The sequence below is a fragment of the Octopus sinensis genome, linkage group LG10, assembly GCF_006345805.1.
Source record: "Octopus sinensis linkage group LG10, ASM634580v1, whole genome shotgun sequence".
Lineage (NCBI taxonomy): Eukaryota > Metazoa > Mollusca > Cephalopoda > Octopoda > Octopodidae > Octopus > Octopus sinensis.
In genome coordinates this window covers 29,093,769-29,117,530 of record NC_043006.1, presented here as the reverse complement: position 1 = coordinate 29,117,530, position 23,762 = coordinate 29,093,769, and the positions used below count along the sequence as shown (strand labels likewise).

Sequence of the window (23,762 nt, the reverse complement as noted above, 5' to 3'; positions counted from 1 at the left end):
CATATTCAACTAAAGGTTACCTCTGGAGATGAAATAGCTGAGATGCACTAGGTTGAAAAAATTGTCAATACTAATGTAAACGATAGCTACCAGTGACTGGTTTGGTTTACATTCTGAGTGGCTTCATCTAAGAAGAAAAGGTGGCACTTTCAAGGACTACGACTGGTGAGAGGTAGGATGGAAGTTATTCTGAGCCTAATGGCATGGCCTAAATGCTTACAATAGAGTGGAATCTGCTAAAGTGCCCAAAGGCCAGGTAGGAGTATTAAACTAGGCAACATACAAGTGATCCTTTGGTTCACTGAGGAAGCCTTTATGCTCTTGCTTGACTTTCCCAGACAAAGCCCAACAAATCTCCCTCAAATCACAGCCTTCAGTATTACAAGAGAAGAAGAAACATTCTAGATATTATAGCTGTAAAGAGATGCCTGGGAAAAAAATGGGATAAATATGGTTGGAATACTTTTGATCATTGATCTGCTCTGTTAGGACTGATCTGGAGGTAAAAAAGAAACAAAGATGAAACATGATCCAGAGCTAATATGGTTAAACAATATTGTTTAACCATACTTGATAGGCAGACCCAGCAAAAGAAGAAGAAACCAATGTACAATTCATTGAGAAGCAGTCACATTATTTTTTCATATGCAACAAAATTACCTCATCTTGGTCTCTTTTAAAACGGAAGTAACCTAAGGAATTCTGCAGATTTTCTTTCCTGGCATTACATTGGTTTTTTATGGCTTTTCTCCTACAAAAGGAAATAAACAGAAGATTAATACATAAATTATGTATAATAAGCAATGTGATGATCAAAAATTAGATCTCTTGATTATTTCTCTTCAAGACAATTGTCTGGACAATCATCTATATTTCCAAGATTGAGTATTCATGAGGGTACAAGATATTCTAACAGAGTTACTTTAAACAAAAATACACCTAAAACTATAAAGTCAAATTCTTCAATCTTATATGAACTGCAGCAGGGTATAATATCAATTAAGATGATACGACAGCCAAAAATGTTTAATATTTCTGATACATGACAACTATAAAAATGAGAGTATGAAGTGGTATTAAGGCCTAGAATACATGGGATCATTATGATAGTGTAAAATACTTTATGTAATATATCTTGGGCAGCTAACCTTATGAAGCTCATAAATCTCCAAGCTATGCTTATGGAATGTTTTTAATTGAACAGTGTTAAGTAGTCTTTAATTAAACAGTTGTCCAGTCATCTCTTAGCATAAACTGTCCTGTTTTGCAGTAATGAAGGAGCCTTTATGAAGTAATTAGACCTGCTACAAACAGCAGCCCAATATCTCTAAGATCACACCCTTGTATGCTAAGAATAATAATGTAACCTTCCTAGATACATTATAGCTGAAACAAAAGACGGGATAGTCAATGCCTTTGATGAAAGGTCAGTTTAATCAGGACTGACCTGTGGTTAAAGAATAATCCTTACATCCTTATGGTATCTATTTATAACTACATGGAGTGAGTCAGCAGAAGACTTTAGTAATGGCTACAGCACAGTATCAATGGCAAAATATGGCACTGACACTAACCAACTGTCACTCTTGTACACAATGTGAACCAAAAGAATATTTCTATGCCTGACTTTAAAGAAATAGCAGATAAATCTCTCTCAACCACATACTATTTTGTTAAAAAAGGAACACTGTCTTGAAAAAATATAAAAATAAAAAAGGTGGTCATGCCTGGAATGCTTTGGATCATAGTGCTACTCTAATATGGTTGTCAAGCTGGAAAACAATAAATTATCAAAATAACAGAAGAAAAAATTAGAAATTAGAACAAAAATGACAAAAATACCTTTTTATGACAGCCTCCAATGGAGCTTCAATATCAGAAGATACATGTTTATTTTTCAGCAGTTCTTTAGCTTGGCACTTGACACTTTCCAACTGAAAACAGGTTAATAGAACTAGAGAAATGATCAAGGTCAATTCTTTTACAATTGGAAATTACAGTTAATTAGTTAATTTCTTTGATCAGTTCTTCAAGCATTAAATGAAGTTAAGAATGCACATAATTACACTGTGTATTTTTTATGCAGAAAAGAAAAATGCCTTTTCAAATAGCACATACTTTTTCATCCTGGGCAACAACCAAATTTTCAAAGTCTGCATGCTTACGAGCAAGAGTTTCTGCTTCTTCTACATTCAGACCACAATCAGAAGTGTTGAGAGAAGCCTGAAACAAAATTTTAAATTGTGATGACAATTACCAAATACGTCCAACCCATGCCAGCATGGAAAACAGACATTAAACAATGATGATGATGATGTTATTATAATACAGAGTCACAAAAGACATAAAATGTAAAAATATTCTTATATACATTTGATGTCTTCAACAGCAATCTATGTATTTCTGATTCACTTCAGCTTATAGATTTTAAGTCCATTTGAATATTTTCAAATTTACAATGAAATTATGAAAATGTCTTCAGCTGACCCAGTAGTTGAATGTTTGAAGTTTCTACTCAACTATAAAGTTTTAATCATAATAAAAATTTAAAAAATGAAGAAAACCCAATTATGAAATAGCATTTTGTACAGAGGTAACTAACAGGTATTTCTGACATTGTCTTTTCAAATCCAAATTAGTTAGAAGTATCAATAGTCTTAACACAATTCTAAATTGTTTCATGAGGGAGTATCTATCTACTTATATAGTCATTCAAATAATTAGAACAGAATCCAAATCACACACCACCTTCTTAAAAAGTATACTTAAAACGACAGGGTGTGATTTGTTATCCAAAATTCATCTAAGGTAAATGTTTGAAAATATAAAGGTTGGTCATTGCTGGAATGCCTTTGACAATGAATCTGCTCAAGCAGAGCTGACCTGGAGGTAAACAACAACTAGACCATAGTTAGAATAATTTTCGTAATGTAACATGTTAACTGATAGACAAATAGTTTACAATAAACTGATAAGTTATCTAAAAAAAAAAAAGAAAAAAACTAATAAAAAAATTTAGCTGAAATATTTTAAGTGAAAAATATGTGAAGGGAAAAAAATTCCATACCTCTTGAGAAGAAGCAATTCTGTTTAATTGATTGGTATCTCTTAAAAAGACATGTAAACCATGAAGCTGGTTGTTGTATTGTTTGCGTTCATCCCACAAAGTATTAAGTCTGTCTTGAGTTAAAAGAATTTGATCAACCTTTTCCTGAATCTGAGGGGGAAAAATAAAAAAGGAAACTTTTCAAGGCAAGGAACTTTTGTGCCAAGTATTTCTCTTTCCACAGTGGAGCAGAATCACAGCAGAGCATCCAGTCATTATAGAAATGTGGGTTCACAGCCCATCAAAAATGTACAGGCTCACCAGAGGGAAACAAACTCAGTAAAGAGGCACATTCTCACAGGTGCATTGTGTTACACAAACAATCTGCTTGAAATATAGTTTTAATCACATAATACTCATGTTAAATTAACAAAAAAAAAAAAAGAACATAAATATTTTCCATGTTAACAATCAAATCTATGATCAAATAGATCTAAACAACAGAATATGATTAGTAGTGAATCTCAAATGAGGCCATGGATGACATGTCTCTACTGCAGTGCCCAGGTATCCTTCCCGTGTTACTAGGACCTACAACCTCTACATTTATATGCATCTTTAAAGATCTATAAGCAGTGGAACAGTAAAATTTTTCTTTGAGAACCGATGTGGCTTTTATTTATAATTGAAGTTTATTTTTGATATGTAAAGCACAAACCAATTTTTGCGAAACAGGGTGAAATAGAGGAAATTTCCTACAGTTTGTTACTGGTAATAATTTACCTCCAGAAAGATGAATGGCAAGTCAACCTCAGTGAGATCTGAACTGCCAACAAAGAAATGAAACTACAAACTCTGAGACATTAAGTCCATCATTCCCCCTGTTCATTTACATTTAAATAATAATTGCTTTATTGGCCACAAAGACCCTTACTTTACTTGTACTTGTGGCGACATTCACCCTAGGCAGGTTGAGTCGGCTTCTTCTACCACCCTCAAGGCATCTCGAACCATGGCAGCCCACGCACGACGGTCCTGCGCCAGTTCACTGGAGATAGCAAGCCAGTCACGGTTCCATCAGTGCAGGCCAACCACCTGCGGACTCGTGAGCACGGAGAGGTCCTCCTTGATCGTCGTAGCCCAGGTCTTCAGCTGCCCACCCGCGTTTCCGCCAGTTGGTAAGTGGAGTTGGGAGAAGGACATCACGGCTCAGTTCACCCACTGGATGCCTACATGTATGGTCAAACCACCACAAGCGCCGTTGCAGAAGGACAGATGGAAGGGGCCGTAGAGACAGGTGAAGTCGGAGATTGGAAAAACAAAGACCCAAAATGCTGGGGAGAGTATTGAGGCTTCAGACTGAGAAAATAGCAAAATAACAAAGAAACATCTAAAAATGGAGGTAACTCAGGATCAATCAAGGAAACTCATAAATCTATGATTTCCCTGAAAGCCACAGTCAAGTATCTTTTCCAGACTGTTATTCTCTGACTTACAAATACAATAGAAGAGCAAGCCCATTATCTTGGGCCAGATTTGCTACTCCCACTCAACTTTCAATAAATTTATTGGGCAAGAGAACAACTCCCTCTCCACCCTTACTTTCTTCAAGTGAAACTTGAAGATGCCAAAGAAAACTTGGCCAAAAAGTGTCTCAGTCCTTTCATTTGCATCCAACACACAATTTCTTTCACCACAGCATTTACATTTAATATTAATAAACTATAGAAGATCATACATACCTCTGCTTTTGCATAATGGTTATTGTCAATCATTTGGGCTCCTTCGTCAGCAACTTGAAGAAATATATCCTGACGAGCATCAATCTCAGCTTTTAGTTCATTATGCCGGTTCTCTAATTGAAGTACAGCTTGTAAATCTCTGACTTGAGTTTTAGAGCTCATTTCCCGTTCAATTTCAGAAGCCCAACCAAGAAGTTCTCGCACCTTTATAACAGAACAATTAAACAGTTTGTAATGAAAATACATTAAAAATTATACATCGAAATTTAAAGTATCCAGTAATCAAACAGTTGTCTTTGAAATAGATATTTTTCTTATATTGTGATTTTATAATGTAGCAAATAGAATATTTCTGAATTATTGTAAATAGTTTGAAGATCCATGCAGTGAAAATAATTCTAAGACTTGAATATGATACCAAAACCACATCAGAAACAGTATACAGCTCCTAGATACATAGAGAGCAGTAAATAATTCACAGATGCTGCAGAGAATAGTAAACAGTTGAGACATCACAAAGAATAGTCCAAAGATAGATAGAGAACATGAAAAATTTCACGATATCACATAAAACAATTTGGAGTTCCAAGATACCATAAGCACTAGTACAGACTTCCAAGAGTTCATATGGAACTGTACACACTGGAAAGTAGTACAAAGTTCCTAGACTAATGTGAAATTGGTATAGTTTCCAAACCCATAAGGAAATGGTACATAATGAAATTATTGACTCTTCTCATGAATCTTGGCACTCTGTCAAAAGGAATTTATTTCTGATTATCTAAGCAACAAACAAATACTAATTACTCTGTAAAAAAAAAAATTACAAAACAACATTTTCTAAGAGGTAGTGTGACTGAATTTTGACTTTATTTTCTATAAATATTTTGTTAGTACTTTGTGAATCACAAGGATTCATAGCATCATTGCAGTTTCTGAAGAAATAAGCAAATGAAGGATAAACTCTCTCATTCTGAGATAAGATGCTGAACTTAGGTAATTTTTACTGTACAATGTATTGAACTCAGTATTGCAAATCAATAAATTACAGTGAACTCGTAAGCAAGCTTCTAAACAGGACTAAACCTTCAAAAATTGCAACTAAATCTTTCTGAAATATAGTTTTCAAAAATGGTTCAGTACAAAGGACAAAGTAATTCTGAATATAATGTGCCAGAAAAGAAAACATGGTTGAAGAATAAATACTTGATACATATTTCTCTCACATGTTTGAATATATTGAGACTGACAGAAGCTACAACTTCACACCAAGTGGGTTTGAAAATCTCAAAGTCTTCAAAATACTCACTTAAACTCTAGCAGACAACAGCATTTACAATGTCTCAATAGATTCATTTAACTCATACTAGTCTTGGAAAATGAATGTCAAAATAAAAGAAATAACAAATGTGTAATATTATTATTAAGGTGGCAAACTGGCAGAATCAAAATACTTAGTGCCATTTCGCCTATCATCATGTTCTGAATTCAAATTCTTCTAAGATTCATTTTGCCTGACATCTTTTTGGGGGTAGATGTAATCAACTGGTTCCCTCTCCCAAAATTTAAGGCCTTGTGACTATAGTAGAAAGGATTATTATTATTATTATTATTAACAAAGTGGCAAGCTACCAGAATGAATTATTAGCACATTGTCAAAAAAAATGCTTAAAAGCTTAGCAGCAGTCTTTACATTCTGAGTTCAAATTCTGCCAAGGTTGACTTTGCCTTTCATCTTTTTGGGGTTGATAAAATAAGTATCAGTTAAACAGGAGGGGGGGGGGGGGGCTAATGTAATTAACTTACCTCTGCTTTCAAAAACTGCTGGCCCTGAGCCAAAATTTGAAGCCACCGAGGTCGACTTTACCTTTCATCCTTTCAAGGTCAATGAAATAAGTACCAGTAATGCACTGGAGTCTATATAATCGACTATCCCCCACCCCCAAATTTCAGGCCTTGTGCCTTTAGAAGGATTATTATTCATGATGTGCATGAATGTCTTACATTCAGGATCAAACCAGGCCACAACCAGTTTCCTCAGACATCAAGGACCTTTCTTACAATCCTGAATTAATGCAACTCTGGTAGTTACACTAATCACAATAAAGGAACTGCCAAGTCTATTAGTGATAGTACGTAGGGCACCTATAAAAACTGGGATGACTTTCGTGGACACCCTCCACAGTACACTTTCATCTTTCTGCAAGTCAAGTATTGCACTCCATGGTACTGACCAATTCATCTTCTCAAAACTGCTGCCCTTCTGTCTAAGTTAAAAATAGTTACTTTTTTTTTTTTTTTTTTTAATCTATTTTTTAATCAGGTAGAAAATTCTAGATAAACTTACTGAAGTCTGAAAATGATGGTAATTAGCAGCTGCAGCTAGTTTCTCTTTGCGTAACTCTGCCATTTCTTGTAATTCACTCCACTTAGCAAGGATTTCTTGCTTAGAACTAATAATGCTATTTCTTAGCTCCTCAGAAGTATAGACTTTTAGCAAATGAGAAGAATCATCCATCAGTACTTGAAGCTGTGGAGAGAGAAAAAAAGTCATTGGCATGCAAAATATATGTCTCACAAGACATACAACACTTCTTGGAATAAAGATCTTGAAATTATTCAAAAGTAGATTGATGGGAGAAGTTGACTGAACTGAAGTCCATGATTGAGGGGAACATGGTGATAGTTGATAACTGCATTTTACCTGTGCCTCTAAAGCCATCAGATCATTTTCAAACACTTCATGTCTCTTTTGGTAACTTGCAGTTGTTTGCATGTCTCTGCCAAGGTCATCAGGAATGCTGCTTCGTTTTTCCTGCAAATATATTTGCCAATATTAGCATTTCAATCTCCATAGTAAATAAACAAAGAAATAATTTCTTATACATAAATGAGACCTTCTAATAAATATTTGTTCATGGAACTGCTGCTATTGGTTTGGTCATTTTATTCAGCTAAACCATTAAAACATTACTATATTATTTTAAAAGTATAATAGTGATGATAACCAAACCACACCCAGTGACTGAGTGAGCCCAGTCCCTACAGAATGACTAGGAGAAAGAAGTTATAAGTTTCAGAATCTCAGAACAAATGAGACGCAAATTTCTTCTTGAAGTACATTATCTGTCACACGGTAATTCTCTCAAATGGAGAAGTAGTTACTTTCCAGTTAAAGTAGGATAAAACTAGAGTGGATTGCCTTGCTACAAGAAAAATGTTTGTTGTAGAATACCAACTCATAACACTGCATTACAAATGGAAATGCCTTAGTTATCTAATTATATCCAAATCTTTTTTTTTTTTACTTGTTTGTCAGTTGACTGCGGCCATGCTGGAGCACCGCCTTTAGTCGAGCAACTCGATCCCGGGACTTATTCTTTGTAAGCCCAATACTTATTCTATCGGTCTTTTTTGCTGAACCGCTAAGTGACGGGGACATAAACACACCAGCATCGGTTGTCAAGCAATGCTAGGGGACAAACACAGACACACAAACGTACACGCACACATATATATATACGACGGGCTTCTTTCAGTTTCCGTCTACCAAATCCACTCACAAGGCTTTGGTCGGCCCGAGGCTATAGTAGAGGACACTTGCCCAAGGTGCCACGCAGTGGGACTGAACCCGGAACCATGTGGTTGGTAGGCAAGCTATTTACCACACAGCCACTCCTGCACCTAACTTTAAATAAAATACCCTGATAAATTCTTACCTGGATTCTATCAAGAGCATCAGCAACATCCCGACTGAAACGGTGCAGCTGACTTGCAGCACGCAGCTTTTCTTGACGTGTTTCTATTTGAACCAGCAACTGATTCCAAGAGTCTCTGCAAAATATAAGACATTATAGATAAGGTACTGAGATATTGGTACCGAGTAGAAACAAACACAACATAAAAAGACCAAGTCAATATAAATTGAATGATAATGATGTAAACCAGTGAAAATAACCAGAAGATCAGTAGATCATCATCATTGCACTTTTCCATGCTTGCACGAGTGACGAGAAATATGTTGAGGCAGACTTTCTCTGGCTGGATGCTCTTCCTGTTGCCATGTTTCCAAAGGAGACATTATTTCCCCATGCCCTATGCATGTTTTCACAGAAGATAGGAAGTGAAGAACACCATTTGCATGACAGTAACACAGGCTCACAAATATCACAAGGCAAAAAGACAGTGACACACACATATGTAGATACAGCAGGCTTCTTCCAGTTTCCCTTCTATCAAATCCACTGACAAGGCTTTGGTCAACCTAGGGCTATAGCAGAAGACACTTGTCTAAGGTGCCACACAGTGAGTCTGAACCTCAAACCATCTGGCTGAGAAGCAAATTTCTTACCTACACACAGACATGAGTGTACCTAGGAGTAGTTAAAAAAAATTTGATTTTGGAATGGAAACCTTTGCAGTATTGAGGCTAAGATCATTTCTGTTTTCATTTCCTGCAAATATTAATACAAGATTAATATTTGTAGGAGTGGATTAGAACCAGTAATTTACAGAAAATGTTCTTATATGAACCAAAAAGATGAAATATCAAGTCATCTATGTAAGGCATAGAAGAATGTAACCAAATATTCCAAGTTATTTTAATTAAACGTATAATTTCTGCAAATCAGAAAAAATTTTTTTTTAAATTCAACTTTGGAGAGGAACAAAAAATCTAACTTATCATTTCTATAATTTTGAAAATTAAGCTGCTTAAATTATTATTTAAAAATAAATTCAAATTATCCCAGAAATTAACAAAAAGGGTTTTTAAAAAAAATTTCTTGTCTAAAAAGATTACACTTCTTTAGCTATCTCTCTCTTGACCTCAGCTTTGATATGGGTTGTAGCATTAGATATCTTAAGTAGATTTTCCAAGCAATTAAACAAACTCTGAAATTTAATCATGCAGTTGAAAAAACATATACAGAGCTATTTGTAACATAATATTGATGGGTGATGGAAAGTTCTAACAATTCAGGCTTTGTATAAACTGTTAAAATAGAGGCTTCAGTTTATTATAATTTTAATAACTTCTGGATTTTTTTTGGAAGGGGGGGTGATATTTTATTCATCTTAGAATTCAAGATTTGTCTTTAAGCATGACAAGAGAAAACACACTCACGCTAAACTTTCTTGTTTCTTGCGAACTTCATTGGCATATGGTCCATCTGCTTCTATTAACAAACCAGCAAGTTTGTCACATCGATTGAAACGTTCAACACCTGCTTCAATATTCCACTTAAATTCATCAAATTTACCTTGCAATACCTGGATAATATAAACATTGAAGTAGTGGTAAGAAAATTTCAACTAAAAAATATCAAGATTACCTTCCGGGCTGTGATGACTTAAGTATATGAATAAATTGTATGTGAGTTACATGAAAAATATAAACAAAGGTCAATTATTAAGGGAAAACTAGGAAGCTTGAGATTTTTAGGATATAGTAGATAGGGTACATATTTTGAGGATTGTACCTTTCCAAAGATTTTCATAACGTAAATCAAAATGCCTTCAAAATGTTTTGGAATCGAAGCTAAATTGTGAAGAGAACAAAGAAGGTTTGTATATTCATGACCATCAGTGAACAAATATAAAATAATCTTGAAAATTTATAAATGTTAACTTCCTACAAATGAAACCAAAACCAGAAGTAGACAAAACCAACTGAGTAAATCTGAGAGATTTCATTTGGAGATATAAAATAGATTGCTAATGTGATGATTAAAAACATTTAAAAGTTTAAAACTTTACTCAGCTTATCGTTTAACAAAACAAATTCTACTTGTAACAAGCAAGTTAATATATAATTCTATTTCCGAACAGAAAAAGGGAAATAGCTAATTATAAACATCATATAAAGTAATAGGTAAATAATCTAATACTTCAAAGTGCTCGGATTCTTTCTTCATAAACTTACTTCAAAATGTTCATAATCTTCTCCATATTCCTCCAAAGAAGCTATCTGCATCTGTTCTGCAATCCATTCTTCACAGTCTGCATGTTCTCGCCGGAACGCATGAATGTTTTTCGACTCTTCCAGTTTAACACGTCGCTCAGCTGAGAGCTGTTTCAGTTTATTCAACATATCGTACAGACCATCCTAAATGGACAAGTTATTAATTGATTAGAAAAAAAAAACATGTAAAAGACTGTCAACAAATAAATAGAATATAACTGTTGTGATATATTTTACAAATCAATATTACATTTATAAAACAATAAAAAAAAAAAAATTTCAACCTTTGTATTTATTGTAGAGTTTTAACTATTTACTCAATAAAGTGAGTGAATGTGAGTGAGTGAGTGAATGTGAGTGAGTGAGTGAATGTGAGTGAGTGAATGTGAGTGAGTGAACGTGAGTGAGTGAGTGAACGTGAGTGAGTGTGTGAACGTGAGTGTGTGAACGTGAGTGTGTGAACGTGAGTGTGTGAATGTGAGTGTGTGAATGTGAGTGTGTGAATGTGAGTATGTGTCTGAGTGTGTCCCAGTACTGGGCTAGTGCTTTATCAATCCTGGAAGGATGAAAGACAAAAGTGACTTCAATGGGACTTGGTGGAATTTGAAGCATCACCCTTTCAACCAGCAGGCAGCCAAAACTCTCCAAATCTCTAATATGTTCAATGAATACAAGAATAAACTATAATGTACAACTATTTAGAAAGAAACTGTGTTCTTAGAGAAAAGTCTTTAAAGAAAATTCTAACCTGTGTTTTACGAATCATTGAAGGATTATCACTGCCACTTTTAATGAGTCTGGTAGCTTCTTTGCCAAGTGCATTAGCCACACCTTGATAGGTTTGTCGGTCAGTCTCTAACACTTTATTTTTTGCCAACAATCTGTCAGCAGCATTTTCATCTTTACCATAATCCGTGCTTGATAAAATCTCCATTTGGTAGTTAATCCAGCTTGTTACTTCTGCTACTTCTGATAAATACTTTGAAAATAAATTTTGAAGTCCATTTTTATAGTGATTAACAAAATGAAATAAATTTAACTGGAAAAAGAATTTTTTCCTAACTAGTTGGTACATGTAAGATTTGAGTATCATTTGAACCTTAAAAAAGTCCAAAATAATTCCAATAACTGGCTAATATGTTGCATAATTCACTTGTTTAATCAATGGGTTCAAAAATACAATGAGCACATAATATATCCATTCAAATCTATCAGTAATTTTGAAGAAGTAAAACATATGCTAAAATAAATAAATAAATAAATAAAAGAATGAGAGAATGTAGAGCTGTGGTGTCAGGATTATATTTCTAATATATTGATTCCATGATCAGTAAATGATGTGGAAATAAACACTGAAATACGTAATGAGCAGAAATAAATGAATCTACTTTGAGTAATGATGACAATGAAATGAATATCTATTCAAATCTAAGTTCAGCTGTTGAAAGAGGTTGGTGGAGAGAATATAATCAACTACATGAGTTTATCAACCAGATCAGAATTTTAACTAAAATTTGGTAGGATTTGAACTTAAATTATTGTCCTCATTTACTTCAATACTACAACTGTTTTTAGCTTTCACACCCAGCTAAGGCTGAAGCTACTGAAATAGAAGTGAAATGAAATGTTTGTCATCTAAAAATTTCTACAATAATTAGTATTATCACCATCATTTGTCTCTGATTGATACATAAGCACTCCCACCCCAGGTTTGTTAACATTTCTATTAATGCTCCCTTTGGTGGAGAGGAAACTACTCTCCATTCCACCGTAACTTTCCATACACAAGCATTATCCACATGCCATCAAGATACTTTATGTCAACCCGTATCACTACTAAGAGCAGAGACCTCAAAAACATTTTCCAATATTGACATGGAAGAAGTGCCACTCACAAAGAGTGGAAGGAATCCAAGGTAGAGGGACACCAAGGAAGACATGGGATGAGGTGGTGAAGCATGGCCTTTAAACGTTGGGCCTCACAGAGGCAATGACAAAAGACCTCTAGAGGTATGCTGTGACTGAGAAGACCCAGCAAATAAAGTGAGTCCACAGCTGTAACCTACACCAGTCTCACAAAACCAGTCCACTCAAAAGTACCTTGGATCGTAGGGCAACATGCTGTGCTTGAGGAGACCTATTGAGTCAATAGATCAATCAACATCAGCAATATCAAAATCAAATCAAATGGAAATTATAATTGTGAGCCCCATGCCGGTAGCATGTAAAAAGCACCGTCCGAACGTGGTCAATGCCAGTGCCGCTTTGACTGGCTTCCGTGCTGGTGGCACGTAAAAAGCACCATCTGATCATGGTCAATGCCAGCTCCTCTGGCCCCTTGTACTGGTGGAACGTAAAAAGCACCCACTACATTCTCAGAGTGGTTGGCGTTAGGAAGGGCATTCAGCTGTAGAAACACTGCCAGATAAGATTGAGGCCTGGTACAGCCTCCTGGCTTCCCAGACCCTAGTTGAACCATCCAACTCATGCCAGCATGGAAAACGGACATAAAACGATGATGATGATGAGTCTCATCCCCTTTAACAAAACAAAGAGACAATTATTACACACATCAAGGCTACAGTCTTCTCTTTCACATTTTCTGGTATGGGCCAACATACAATTAAAATCCTCAAAGTCCCTCTAAATGTTAGGCCACACAACTACTGATCATCTTCCTTAGCAATTTCACTAACATTCATAATGTAGCAAAACAACAATTGCATGCCAAAGATTGGTCTTTCTCTTTAGGAACAGAAAATTAGTGACTGTTTGTACTAGAAGAAACACCATGAATTACTGTTCACACATCTGGCAAAGAACTGTTACACATACATATTAGACCTCATCTAAGATAATCAAAACACTCAGCTGAGTGGCAAAGATTTTCTCCCCTTCACACTACTGTCTCCTTGTTACTCAATCTAAAACTACAACAATGTAGGCATGCTGTTACCTGTTTACTTACTCTAAAACTACAATGGATACTGCACCTCAGAATAGCAAGTTACCCCTCACTAAACATTATCCAATGCACTCTTCTTTCCTTCTCTCATTATTCATGCCCTCCCTCCTACTTATCTTCGCACTAATCACTGTGCGAATTCCTTCCTCACTCAGACCTCAACCCTCAAGAATCATCTGCATTTACCTCAGCAGATATTGACAATCAGATGTTCAAACTGAACACCAAACTATATCAAAATTAATAGCTTGGTGATGAATGGACAGAAAAGGTCATAGGTCTTGATCATTTCTACTAAATACCAATATAAACAATTGTGAATATTTATTTCTTATGTAAGTTATCATTCGACTGAAATAAATATTTATACCTTCTGAGTTTGTAAAGACAAATCTAGATTCTTCTTTCTGATCTTATATTTACGAAGTAGGTCATCCCAAGAGAGTTGCAGGTCCTGGCATTTGTCTTTTATAGACTTAGAAGCAAAGTGTTGTTCCTGAATGAGTTTTGCTCCAGTAGATAAAACTTTGTCTATCAGGGGTTGATGACCTTGAATTTCAACACCCAATTTCTAAAAATTAAGAAAAAAACAAAAAGAAATGAAGTGATAGTTTTAAATATAAAGGAGAAGAATTTCACAAGGACACTTTTTTTTTTATATATATTTTATAAAAAATCAATTCAGTGATTTATTTTTCATGAATCAAAATAAGAAAGTGAAAGAATGAAATTCAACAAAAGCCTGAAATTTTAATTAATTCAAATTTCAATTTTCAATAAAATTTCCATTTCAAATTTAGAAATATTTTTAGTTTGATGGAATATATCATTTTCTTCATTCTCTTACATCACAACAACCAGCATTTATTCATAAAAGCTTTAGTTGATCTAGGATCTTGCAGTTTGTTTCACTGATGATGTCTAATAAGACTGGAACATGTCTGGAGTTGTCCCTATCAAGACACTCCCCAATACATTCAAATTTAATTTTAATTCATATAAATTTCAACACTGTCTCTTCTGTTTTTCTTAACCAAAATTATTCAATGATTCTTCTACTCTTCGCTAAAAGTATAATTTTAATTCACTAAAATTTCAGAGATGCTGAATGTGTACATCATGAATCCAGTTTTCCCTTCATTAAAAGTTACAATGCAATTTCAGTATATTGATAGTTACAAAGATGTTGACATTTTCTTGGGGATTATAGAATTTGACAGTCATGCACCTTCTTTTATTCAAAATGACATTTTGATGTGATTCTACAAAAACAGTAGAATCTTAGAATGGTAGAAGCTCGTTTTATCAGGATTACTCAGCATCAAAGAAAGAGTAGTATTGGCTTCAAAGAAGCATATTTAACCTCAATACTTCAAAATATAGAGAGTTCATTAAAAGTCAGTAGGGGACAGCAGGAGCTATGTTTAATTAATGACAACTCATCTAAGGCATAAATCTGCAAATTAAGTAATCGACCAGTGGGAATGACTGGTTATTTTGTACAGTAACTGAACACTGTGCTTTCAATTAGGAATTGTGATTGGTTTATGTCTTCTCTGAGAAGCCATCAACAAATCATGAAATGGTCTATCAGGAGACCAGTGAAAATGTGTTTACATAGATCATTATCACAGTTAAGGTTTTCTAATATTTAAATTTATTTCAGTACTTCTCATTGTCACTCTGTGGTACTTAAAATATATTTCTGCTGATACTACTTCAATATATTCAGTCACCTATAGTAACATTTGTTTTTATTCCCCTCCCCCAACTCCCCTCCGCTACAAAGCCAACAAAGAAGCCTCTATGTAGTCAGTTAACCTTCTAGAAATAACAGTCAAAAATTTTACTCACATCTTAGCCTACTGTTGCAAAAAAAAAAAAAAAAAATGAATAAGGGCACATTAGGTAAAGTAATCCAAGCTACATTATACTTGAGGGGACAGGTAGAATGAACAATATGGGAATGAATTTGATTACAGGTATACACAATCAGAGTTGAGTTGCATGAAGTATAATAGTGAATTCTAATAAGCTATATTGATATAAACAGCTAAAAGCAGGAATACATAGTCAACCATCTAAAATTTCAGAAGTTTCAAGAAGCAACAGGCTACTATTTCAGTCCACATTTCCTAAATGAAGGATACCCTCAACCCCAAACAAAAGCTAAGATCATTCCCCACTAAATGTCTATTTTTGATAAAGAGAATCAATTTTCAAAAATATAAAAGCATTATATTTTTAAATATTTTAAAAACATAATTTTTTCTTTTAACAAATAAATTTATTAATTTTTAAGTAACACACTTTTCTGAGAGGTATCAATAAAGCTAAAATCAAATTTAATTTTAAAAACTCAATGAAAATACACCAAATACAAAAGAGATATGAGCCATATATGACCCTACCAAAAACAAAGCAACTCTACATAGTTATCTCTATTATAAATATATGACACTAATGTCAAGAGCAACAAAGACATAACTCAAAAAAATTGGAAAAGGAAAACAATATTCATCAATAATTAACATTACTTCAGCAAGTATGGGGAACAACTAAACTTGATTCAGTCTTATCAGACCTCATCAGTGAAGTGTAGACATTGTAACTTTTGAAATAGTGATGGGTAAATCACAAAGTAAATGGACAATAGTGTACAATAGTAAACAGAAAAAACAAACAACTAATAAACAAAACACACAAGATGATTTGGTCTTTATTTTAAGAAATATCTGTAGATGTTGTGTTGCTACCAAAATTGGGAAAGAAAATGCACCCGGAAAATCAGAGAATATCATACCTGATGTTTTGTGTGCAAATTCTGAGCCTCCAACAGGGTTTTACCATAATTAGTAGAAGAGACACTATGTAGCTTTTCTTTGATCCATAGAAGTTCATTATCAACATCAAAATTCATTTGGTGCCAACCATAAGCTTGATTCAAAGTTTGCTTACGGGAATTAAACTTGGGTGTCAGTTTTTCAAATCTGGAAAGAAAAAAACAAAAAGACATTAAGAGTTAATCAAATAAAATTCATCACAAAAACCAAGCTATAGATAATAATATTTGAAACAACATAACTAATATTATACAATACAAATCACAAGTATTACAAAAATAAAAAAATAAAAATTAAACTAAACGGATTGTTAATTTTGATCAGAAAAAAAATCCTTTGAAATGATTCTTTAATGTTGCAAAAAGAAGAATTAACTTATATCTGAAATAATGAAATGAAAATAAACTTCTTTAAAATCAACTATATTTTTAACTGGTGCCAGCATGATGGAGCAGTAAAAAGCTTGCTTCCCAGCCACATCTTACCAGGTTCAGTCTCATTGCAAGGCACCTTGGATAATTTTCTTCTATTATAGCCCTGGGTAGGCCAAAGACTTGTGAGTGAATTTGGTAGACAGAACCTCAAAGAAACCTGTCACAGGTGTTAATATATATGTTCAACTGTTAAAGGTCTCAGGATAATATGATAAGCAAAAGAAAAAGATGAAAAATTCATTGTTTCTAGTAAAGTTTAAGAATCCAAAAGTATCTTACTCAATATTAGCTTCATTTACACTCTGAATAATGTTAGCTTTGTTTTTGGGATCAGCTCTAGCTAATTCTTGACTTTGACAAGTTAAAACTTTCAAATTCTCTTCAACTGATGCTTTCTCATTTTCAAGGTTCTGAGAAAAAGAAAAAAAAAAGAAATTCTCAAGAAAGAAACTAGAATTCATTTTCAATCTTCAAAAAGGGAAAAAAAAGGAAATATATTTGTAAATTGATAATTTTGTTAACCTAATTTGTGCCTTATCATCATCATCATTTAATGTTTACATTCCAATGCTAGCATGGATTGGACAGTTTAGCAGGACATGATAGATCCGAAGACTGAATTAGACTCCAGTGTCTGCTTTGGCATGGTTTTTTTTATGGCTAGATGCCCTTCCTAACACCAGCCCTTTTATAGCATATACAGGATACTTTTTTTTTGTGGTACAAGCAATAATGAAGTTACCATGCAGCCTAAAAGACTAGGATTTCCTTAAACTGAGATGGCTACTACAGAGGTTTAAGTTTAAAATTGAAAAGATGGGATGGTCATAATTAGAATGCCTTTGATCAACTCAATCAGGGCTGACCTGACATTAAACAATAACATTTTTTGAATAAAATGTGCTGTTTCATTTTCTCTAAAAGGAAATTTCCATGCCAAGTTACAACAATGTCTGCAATCAAACTCTTTCTTCAAAAAGTAAATTTCTACCTTTTCATGCTAACATGATTGGTACACAAGAGGATGACACTCCAACTTTATCAACAGTGCAAAAGTGAGCAACTGAATTTAGAAGTGAAAGGGAGAGCATTGGAGATGGCCCAAGGTCTGGACATCCTACAACTGTCACCACTGAGCAAAACATTGATTTATAGTCATTTGCCTGTCATCCATCAGCATGTGGTGAATATGATCAAACAGCCAAAGCTATTAGCATATCCTGTGAGAGAGTTGAGAATATTGTGCACAATGAACTTGGCATGATGAAGGTTTCTACTCAGTGGGTGCCACATCTGACACCTGATCAAAAGCACATCACATCGTGGAGAAAATCTGATGTTGTTTGAAGCAGATCCAGTTGCTTTGAACGTTTCCTGACCCAGGACAAGTGTTGGCATCATCACTTTCAGCCAGAGACAAAGAGACAATCCATTAAGTGGAACACTTCTCCTCACATGCTCCAAAGAAGGCCAAGGTCTGTAAGGAAGGTGATGATCTCATTTTGTTTTTGGAACAAAGGCATTGTGTTTGTTGACTATCTTCAAAATAGCCACACCATTGATGGAGAGTACTATGCCATCTTACTGAATCAGTTACAAAAGGCTATCAAGACCAAATGTCCAGGAAAACTGATAAAAGGGTTCTTGTTTCAACAGAACAATGCTTGAGCACACAAGACCTTACATTCAGTGGCTGCCGTGTGTGACTGTGGCTTTGAACTGGTTGATCACCCTCTCTGTTCTCCTCATTTGGCTCCATCTGATTATCACCTGTTCCCAAATGTGAAAACACTTGGCTGGGAACCAGCATCACAGTGATGATGACATCCTGTCTATTATCATTCTTTTATTCTTTTACTTATTTCAGTCATTTGACTGCAGTCATACTGGAACACTGCTTTTAGTCGAACAAATCACCCCTAGGATTTATTGTTTGTAAGTCTAGTACTTATTCTATCAGTCTCTTTTGCCAAACTGCTAAGTTACAGGGATGTAAACACACCAACATCAGTTATCAAGAGATGGTGGGGGGCGGACAAGCACAGACACACAAATATATATATATATGTAAGGTTGAAAGTTTGGTGGGTGATTACACGTGGCTGAATATATACAGAAAGAAATAAGATGAAAAACACAAGTGTTGTTTTACAAGACTAAAGAATATATTGGAATCCTAATGGAAAAAGTATTATACAATATTGTACAAAATAAGATTCTTTACTTCCAGTTTTCAAATTTTGAGTGTTGGATGCAATTCTGAATTAGACATTTTGTTTGCTAGCGGGGATAATCGGTAACCAAGCTATTTTTTTTCAGGGAAGCGGAGGTAAATCTGTTATTTTCAATATTGGTCTATATTTGAATTTGACTTGCATCATACAATAATTTTCAATATGGGCTTATATTTTTCGATAAATGAGGCCTCTTTATACTTGTGTTGGGGTCCAAATAGCAGATGGATATAATGAGAAGATTAGGAATTATGATTGCAGTCATTCTGCACATCTGTCAATGTTTTCACTGAGCTATATCTGGTGATATTGTGAGGAAGATATCTGCTGTCTGTGAACTGTACATCTCTGTCTGATAGATATTCCTGTTGACCCTATATAGTTTTTATGGCAGCCTGAGAATCTAATTACATAAATGAGGTTTTCAGAGGCGCATGTGAAGTTCGATTTAATTTTGAATTTTTGCCCTTGTCTAAGAAAGATCTTCACAAATGCTAAATCATTCTCAAGAATAATGGATGCAAGAGTAAAAAAGTGTGGTCATCCTAATTGCAGAACATATCCCAATATTTTGGAAGGAGAAGAATTCCATTTTAGACAAGGGCAAAAATTGAAAATTAAATCCAACTTCACTTGCACCTTTGAAAACCTCATTTATATGATAAAAGTTTTATGGGCACATAGAAACCTAAATCATTTGTAAGTTTAGTGACCAGAAAGTGCTCTTAAAAAGGGGAATATATAAGGAATGATTTTGAAAATAAAAAAAATACTTTATCCTACATAAATGGACACTTTATTGAAAATATTCTTGTGACTACATAGCTGGATGCAACCAACTCAAAAGGATCATAAAGTGAGAGTTTGGAAAATATGATTCCCATAGATCAAATTTTAAATATAGTCAGGATCAAATTACAATTCTTGATGCTTGTAGTGATAATATCCATTAAAGAGTTAAGGAAATATACAAACCTGGTGTTTCTTTAGAAGATCTTTACAATTCCGAAGATCAGACCCAACATCTTCACATTTGACTTTGTTACCAAGTTCTGTTATACTTACCTAATATTAAAAAAAAATTGTAAAATAAATATGTTCTAATGCTTAGTTTGAGTAATATTCAATAAATATTTAGTGAAAACATCAAAGGAATGCATTTATAATTCACTTCGTTCAACTTTTAGGTTCAGCATTTAAGAGTCAAAGTATTTGTACTTTAGAGATCAGATCATATAATTCACTCAGATATGGCAAATCTCAAGTCATCAACATTTTACAACCACAAATAGACAATCAACCTAACTTTTTCATAGCAATATTCAACCCGCTGGCTTCAAGTAGTTGTAATACATTATAGATGTCTGTTTTATTTAATTTTTTTAAATCAATATCCAATGTTATTAAATATTTCATCTTTCAACTATAAATATTACCAGTAAAAATCCCTAACATGTTTAAACATTAACAGAAAAGTTGGAATATAATAACAGAAAAGGAGAGAATCAAAACTTACAATGGAATCATCAACACTCTTATTGAGATCTCCAATCTGTGAAGCATGGTTTAAAGTACTGGATTGATTTACAGAATTTTTATATAATTCTTCCCACTGTTTATTCACTTGACCGAGAATGTCTTGCACCTCTTTAGAGTTTTCATGACCAGAATCAAGCAAAGCCTTTCCATCCTACCAAAGTATAAATGATATAAAAATTAAAACAAAATCATAAACATCAGTCTTATTAATGCAAAATGAACAAAAATCATTTGATCAGTAATTTTTTTACTCTACACACACACCTGAAAATTTATTCAAATAGATATGACATTTAGTATGGAATGAATATTGTGTGGCACAAATATAACTGTGTGGTTATGAAGTTCAGTTTTCAACCACATGGTTTTGGGTTCAGTCCGCTGTGTGGCAGTTATCTCAAAACTTTGAACAACATCAAATTCACTCATCCCTCCATGAACACTCTCCAAGCTTTCCTATCATTTATAAACTCTCTTGCCTCTCCTACTCCAACACCTCTAACCACCAAAGCTTTCCTCACTCCATCCATCCACACAAACCAAGGTCTGCCTCTGGTTCTGCTGCCTTCCACTTCTGCTTTCATCACCCTCCTTACCATCCTTTCTATGTCACCAAACCACCTCAATATTCGTCTATCCATTTTGGTTGTTAGTTTTTCTTTCATTCCTGCTTGCCTTCATACCTCCTCATTCTGGCTATCCATGTCACACCAACCATAGCCTTCAAATATTGTATCTCAAAAAACAAATATTGTATTGCCAAAATACTTCTCACATCTGCCTTACTATAAATATTTGATCTGCACAGCCCCTTCCACTCCTAAAACTGCACTGCTCCTCCCCTAGTACACTCTCTGTCTGGTTCCTCACCCTTACAATCAGAATTCTCCCATACAGTTTACCAACCACACACAACAGATTTACACCCTTAAAATTTCTACATGCTCATTTATCCCCTTTCCCTTTGTACAGTGACTCTGTACAAGGGCACTGCACCAGTCCTTTGGTACGCTTCCACCCATATAACAAGCATTCATAGGCCTCAGTAACCATCCAATCACTGTCGCCACTTTCTTCCTTTAAGCATTCTACTGTATACCCATCTATATCTGATGCCTTCTGGTTTGCCATCTTCCGCAAGGATTTCCTTACCTTCCTTCCAAATGCACTGTACTGCCATTCCCCAACAACAGGTATTCTCCTCTCTCCTCCTATAGCCACTATACTAGCCTCCCTAATATTCTCAATTTTTAACAGCTCACTAAAATACACTGCTCATCTCCTTTGTCCATCCTTACTTCCTTTCAACAAATTTCCATTTATATCCTTCACCCTTTCTTCCTTTCCTCCAACCATCTTTCTTACCCTCTGCACCTCTTTCCAGAACATCTTTTTATTTAAGGTAAGGTAATATTATGCGGAGAAAATCCCTGGAGAAGGACATCATGCTCGGGATGGTCAGTGGTAAGAGAGGAAGAGGCCGACCAAGAACCCACTGGCTTGACACCATCAAGAGAGATACCAGAATGGACATAGCCAATCTGAAAGAAGCGGCCCAGGATAGAACTGACTGGAGGACAATGATCCATCGAGTAACCGAGAGTCGACTTCGACTGAGCGGATATATAGAGAGAAGGATATATAGGGAGAAAATGCAAATTAGTCAAATTTAAAATGTAAAACCAAAAGAAAAAAAAAGAAATAGTCAGTCAGTTTTATAACTATTATAAAAACTCAAAGAATTTGACCAAAACAGCCATCATTTCGGACAGGATTGATGCAGAAGTACTTTAGAAACAAAATCGCAAAATGATGTTCTTTCAGACTATGGTTGACAACATCATAAAAAATTTTTTTTTTAAATCCAACAAAACTCCAAATACCTTATTCAAAGACTGAAGCCATTCACTGTTAGCCTTTAGCTCAGCTTCAAAAGCTTGGTGTTTCAATAAGGCACCTGATAAATTAGTGCTACCTTTAGAGGTGTCTTTAACTGATTGGTTTTTGTTTTTGATCCATTCAGACAGCTGAAAGAAATTAGAAAAAAAAAACTCAGAATAGATTCATCTGAAAACAGAAATACTGCTGTTCCTACATTACATTCAGCCACCATATAAGATTTTCACTGATGCTTTGATGCAGCCTCGTTATTATGTCTTTCCTGCAGTTTCATTCATTTGTACAATTATCATTACTGTATTATCTAGTAAAACAGATCAAAACAGAGTTATCTCAAAACTTAATTCTTTGGAAAATAATAAGTTCATGCCACAAAAAAATAAGAAAAATTGAAAATGATTTGAAACTGGAATCTTGGTTGCAGACCTCTGTTGAGGAAAGGTGGGTTACTTTAAATCTCTATCACATAAAACCATTTGAAAGCTCTCCACTCTGTTTTGAAACCTTAAATATCCAACACCTCCACTCATTTGGATCCACGTTCTAATATCAAATGGTTTCACAGGTTACAGGTAAATATCCTCTTTTGTGGGCCAAGAAAATAAAATACATAACTGAATTAATCTGCAATATGAAAAAATTACCAAAGATGATCTTTAGAGAAGCTACTCACTTCATTAGCATTACGCTTGAATTCAAAAAATTTCCTAGCCTTTTCTAAGTCCTCTGCCCGTTTTGAAGCCTTTTCTTTCACTGCAGCTCGATGCTGCAGAATTTGGTTCTTACGTTTACCAATACTAAAAGAAATTAGATGATAGTAAAAATGTAAACTTATGTGGAATTTTGAGAAAAAAAATACATCATCTTTATTTCAAACCATTTTTTTAATGTCTAGTGCTGGGATTGTAGTTATACCCATTGCCAGTGGCATGTAAAAAGCACCCACTACACTCTTGGGGTGGTTGGTGTTTGGAAGGACATTCAACCATAGAAACCATGCCAAATCAGATTGGAACCTGATGCAGCTTACCAGTTTTCAGTCAAACCGTCTAACCCATGCCAACATAGAAAGTGGACATTAAACAATGATGATATTGA

The 23,762-nt window shown here is 34.5% G+C and overlaps 1 protein-coding gene across 6 annotated transcripts in view; it reads right to left on the bottom strand.

Annotated features, from left to right (window-relative positions):
- Window positions 1-23,762, bottom strand: part of LOC115216340 (spectrin beta chain, non-erythrocytic 1) — a 242,972-nt gene that overhangs the window by 84,653 nt on the left and 134,557 nt on the right. For all 6 annotated transcript variants that reach the window (XM_029785570.2, XM_036506463.1, XM_036506462.1 and 3 more), the window contains 18 exons: window positions 23,338-23,461; window positions 22,649-22,792; window positions 20,743-20,916; window positions 20,202-20,291; window positions 17,272-17,402; window positions 16,519-16,705; window positions 14,086-14,286; window positions 11,499-11,729; window positions 10,712-10,894; window positions 9,914-10,059; window positions 8,508-8,622; window positions 7,493-7,603; window positions 7,136-7,318; window positions 4,789-4,992; window positions 3,068-3,217; window positions 2,119-2,223; window positions 1,843-1,934; window positions 661-751 (listed from right to left, as the gene is read on the bottom strand). In XM_029785570.2, the coding sequence (XP_029641430.1) occupies window positions 661-751; window positions 1,843-1,934; window positions 2,119-2,223; window positions 3,068-3,217; window positions 4,789-4,992; window positions 7,136-7,318; window positions 7,493-7,603; window positions 8,508-8,622; window positions 9,914-10,059; window positions 10,712-10,894; window positions 11,499-11,729; window positions 14,086-14,286; window positions 16,519-16,705; window positions 17,272-17,402; window positions 20,202-20,291; window positions 20,743-20,916; window positions 22,649-22,792; window positions 23,338-23,461 (2,662 nt within the window). The remainder of the gene's footprint in view (window positions 1-660; window positions 752-1,842; window positions 1,935-2,118; window positions 2,224-3,067; window positions 3,218-4,788; window positions 4,993-7,135; window positions 7,319-7,492; window positions 7,604-8,507; window positions 8,623-9,913; window positions 10,060-10,711; window positions 10,895-11,498; window positions 11,730-14,085; window positions 14,287-16,518; window positions 16,706-17,271; window positions 17,403-20,201; window positions 20,292-20,742; window positions 20,917-22,648; window positions 22,793-23,337; window positions 23,462-23,762) is intronic.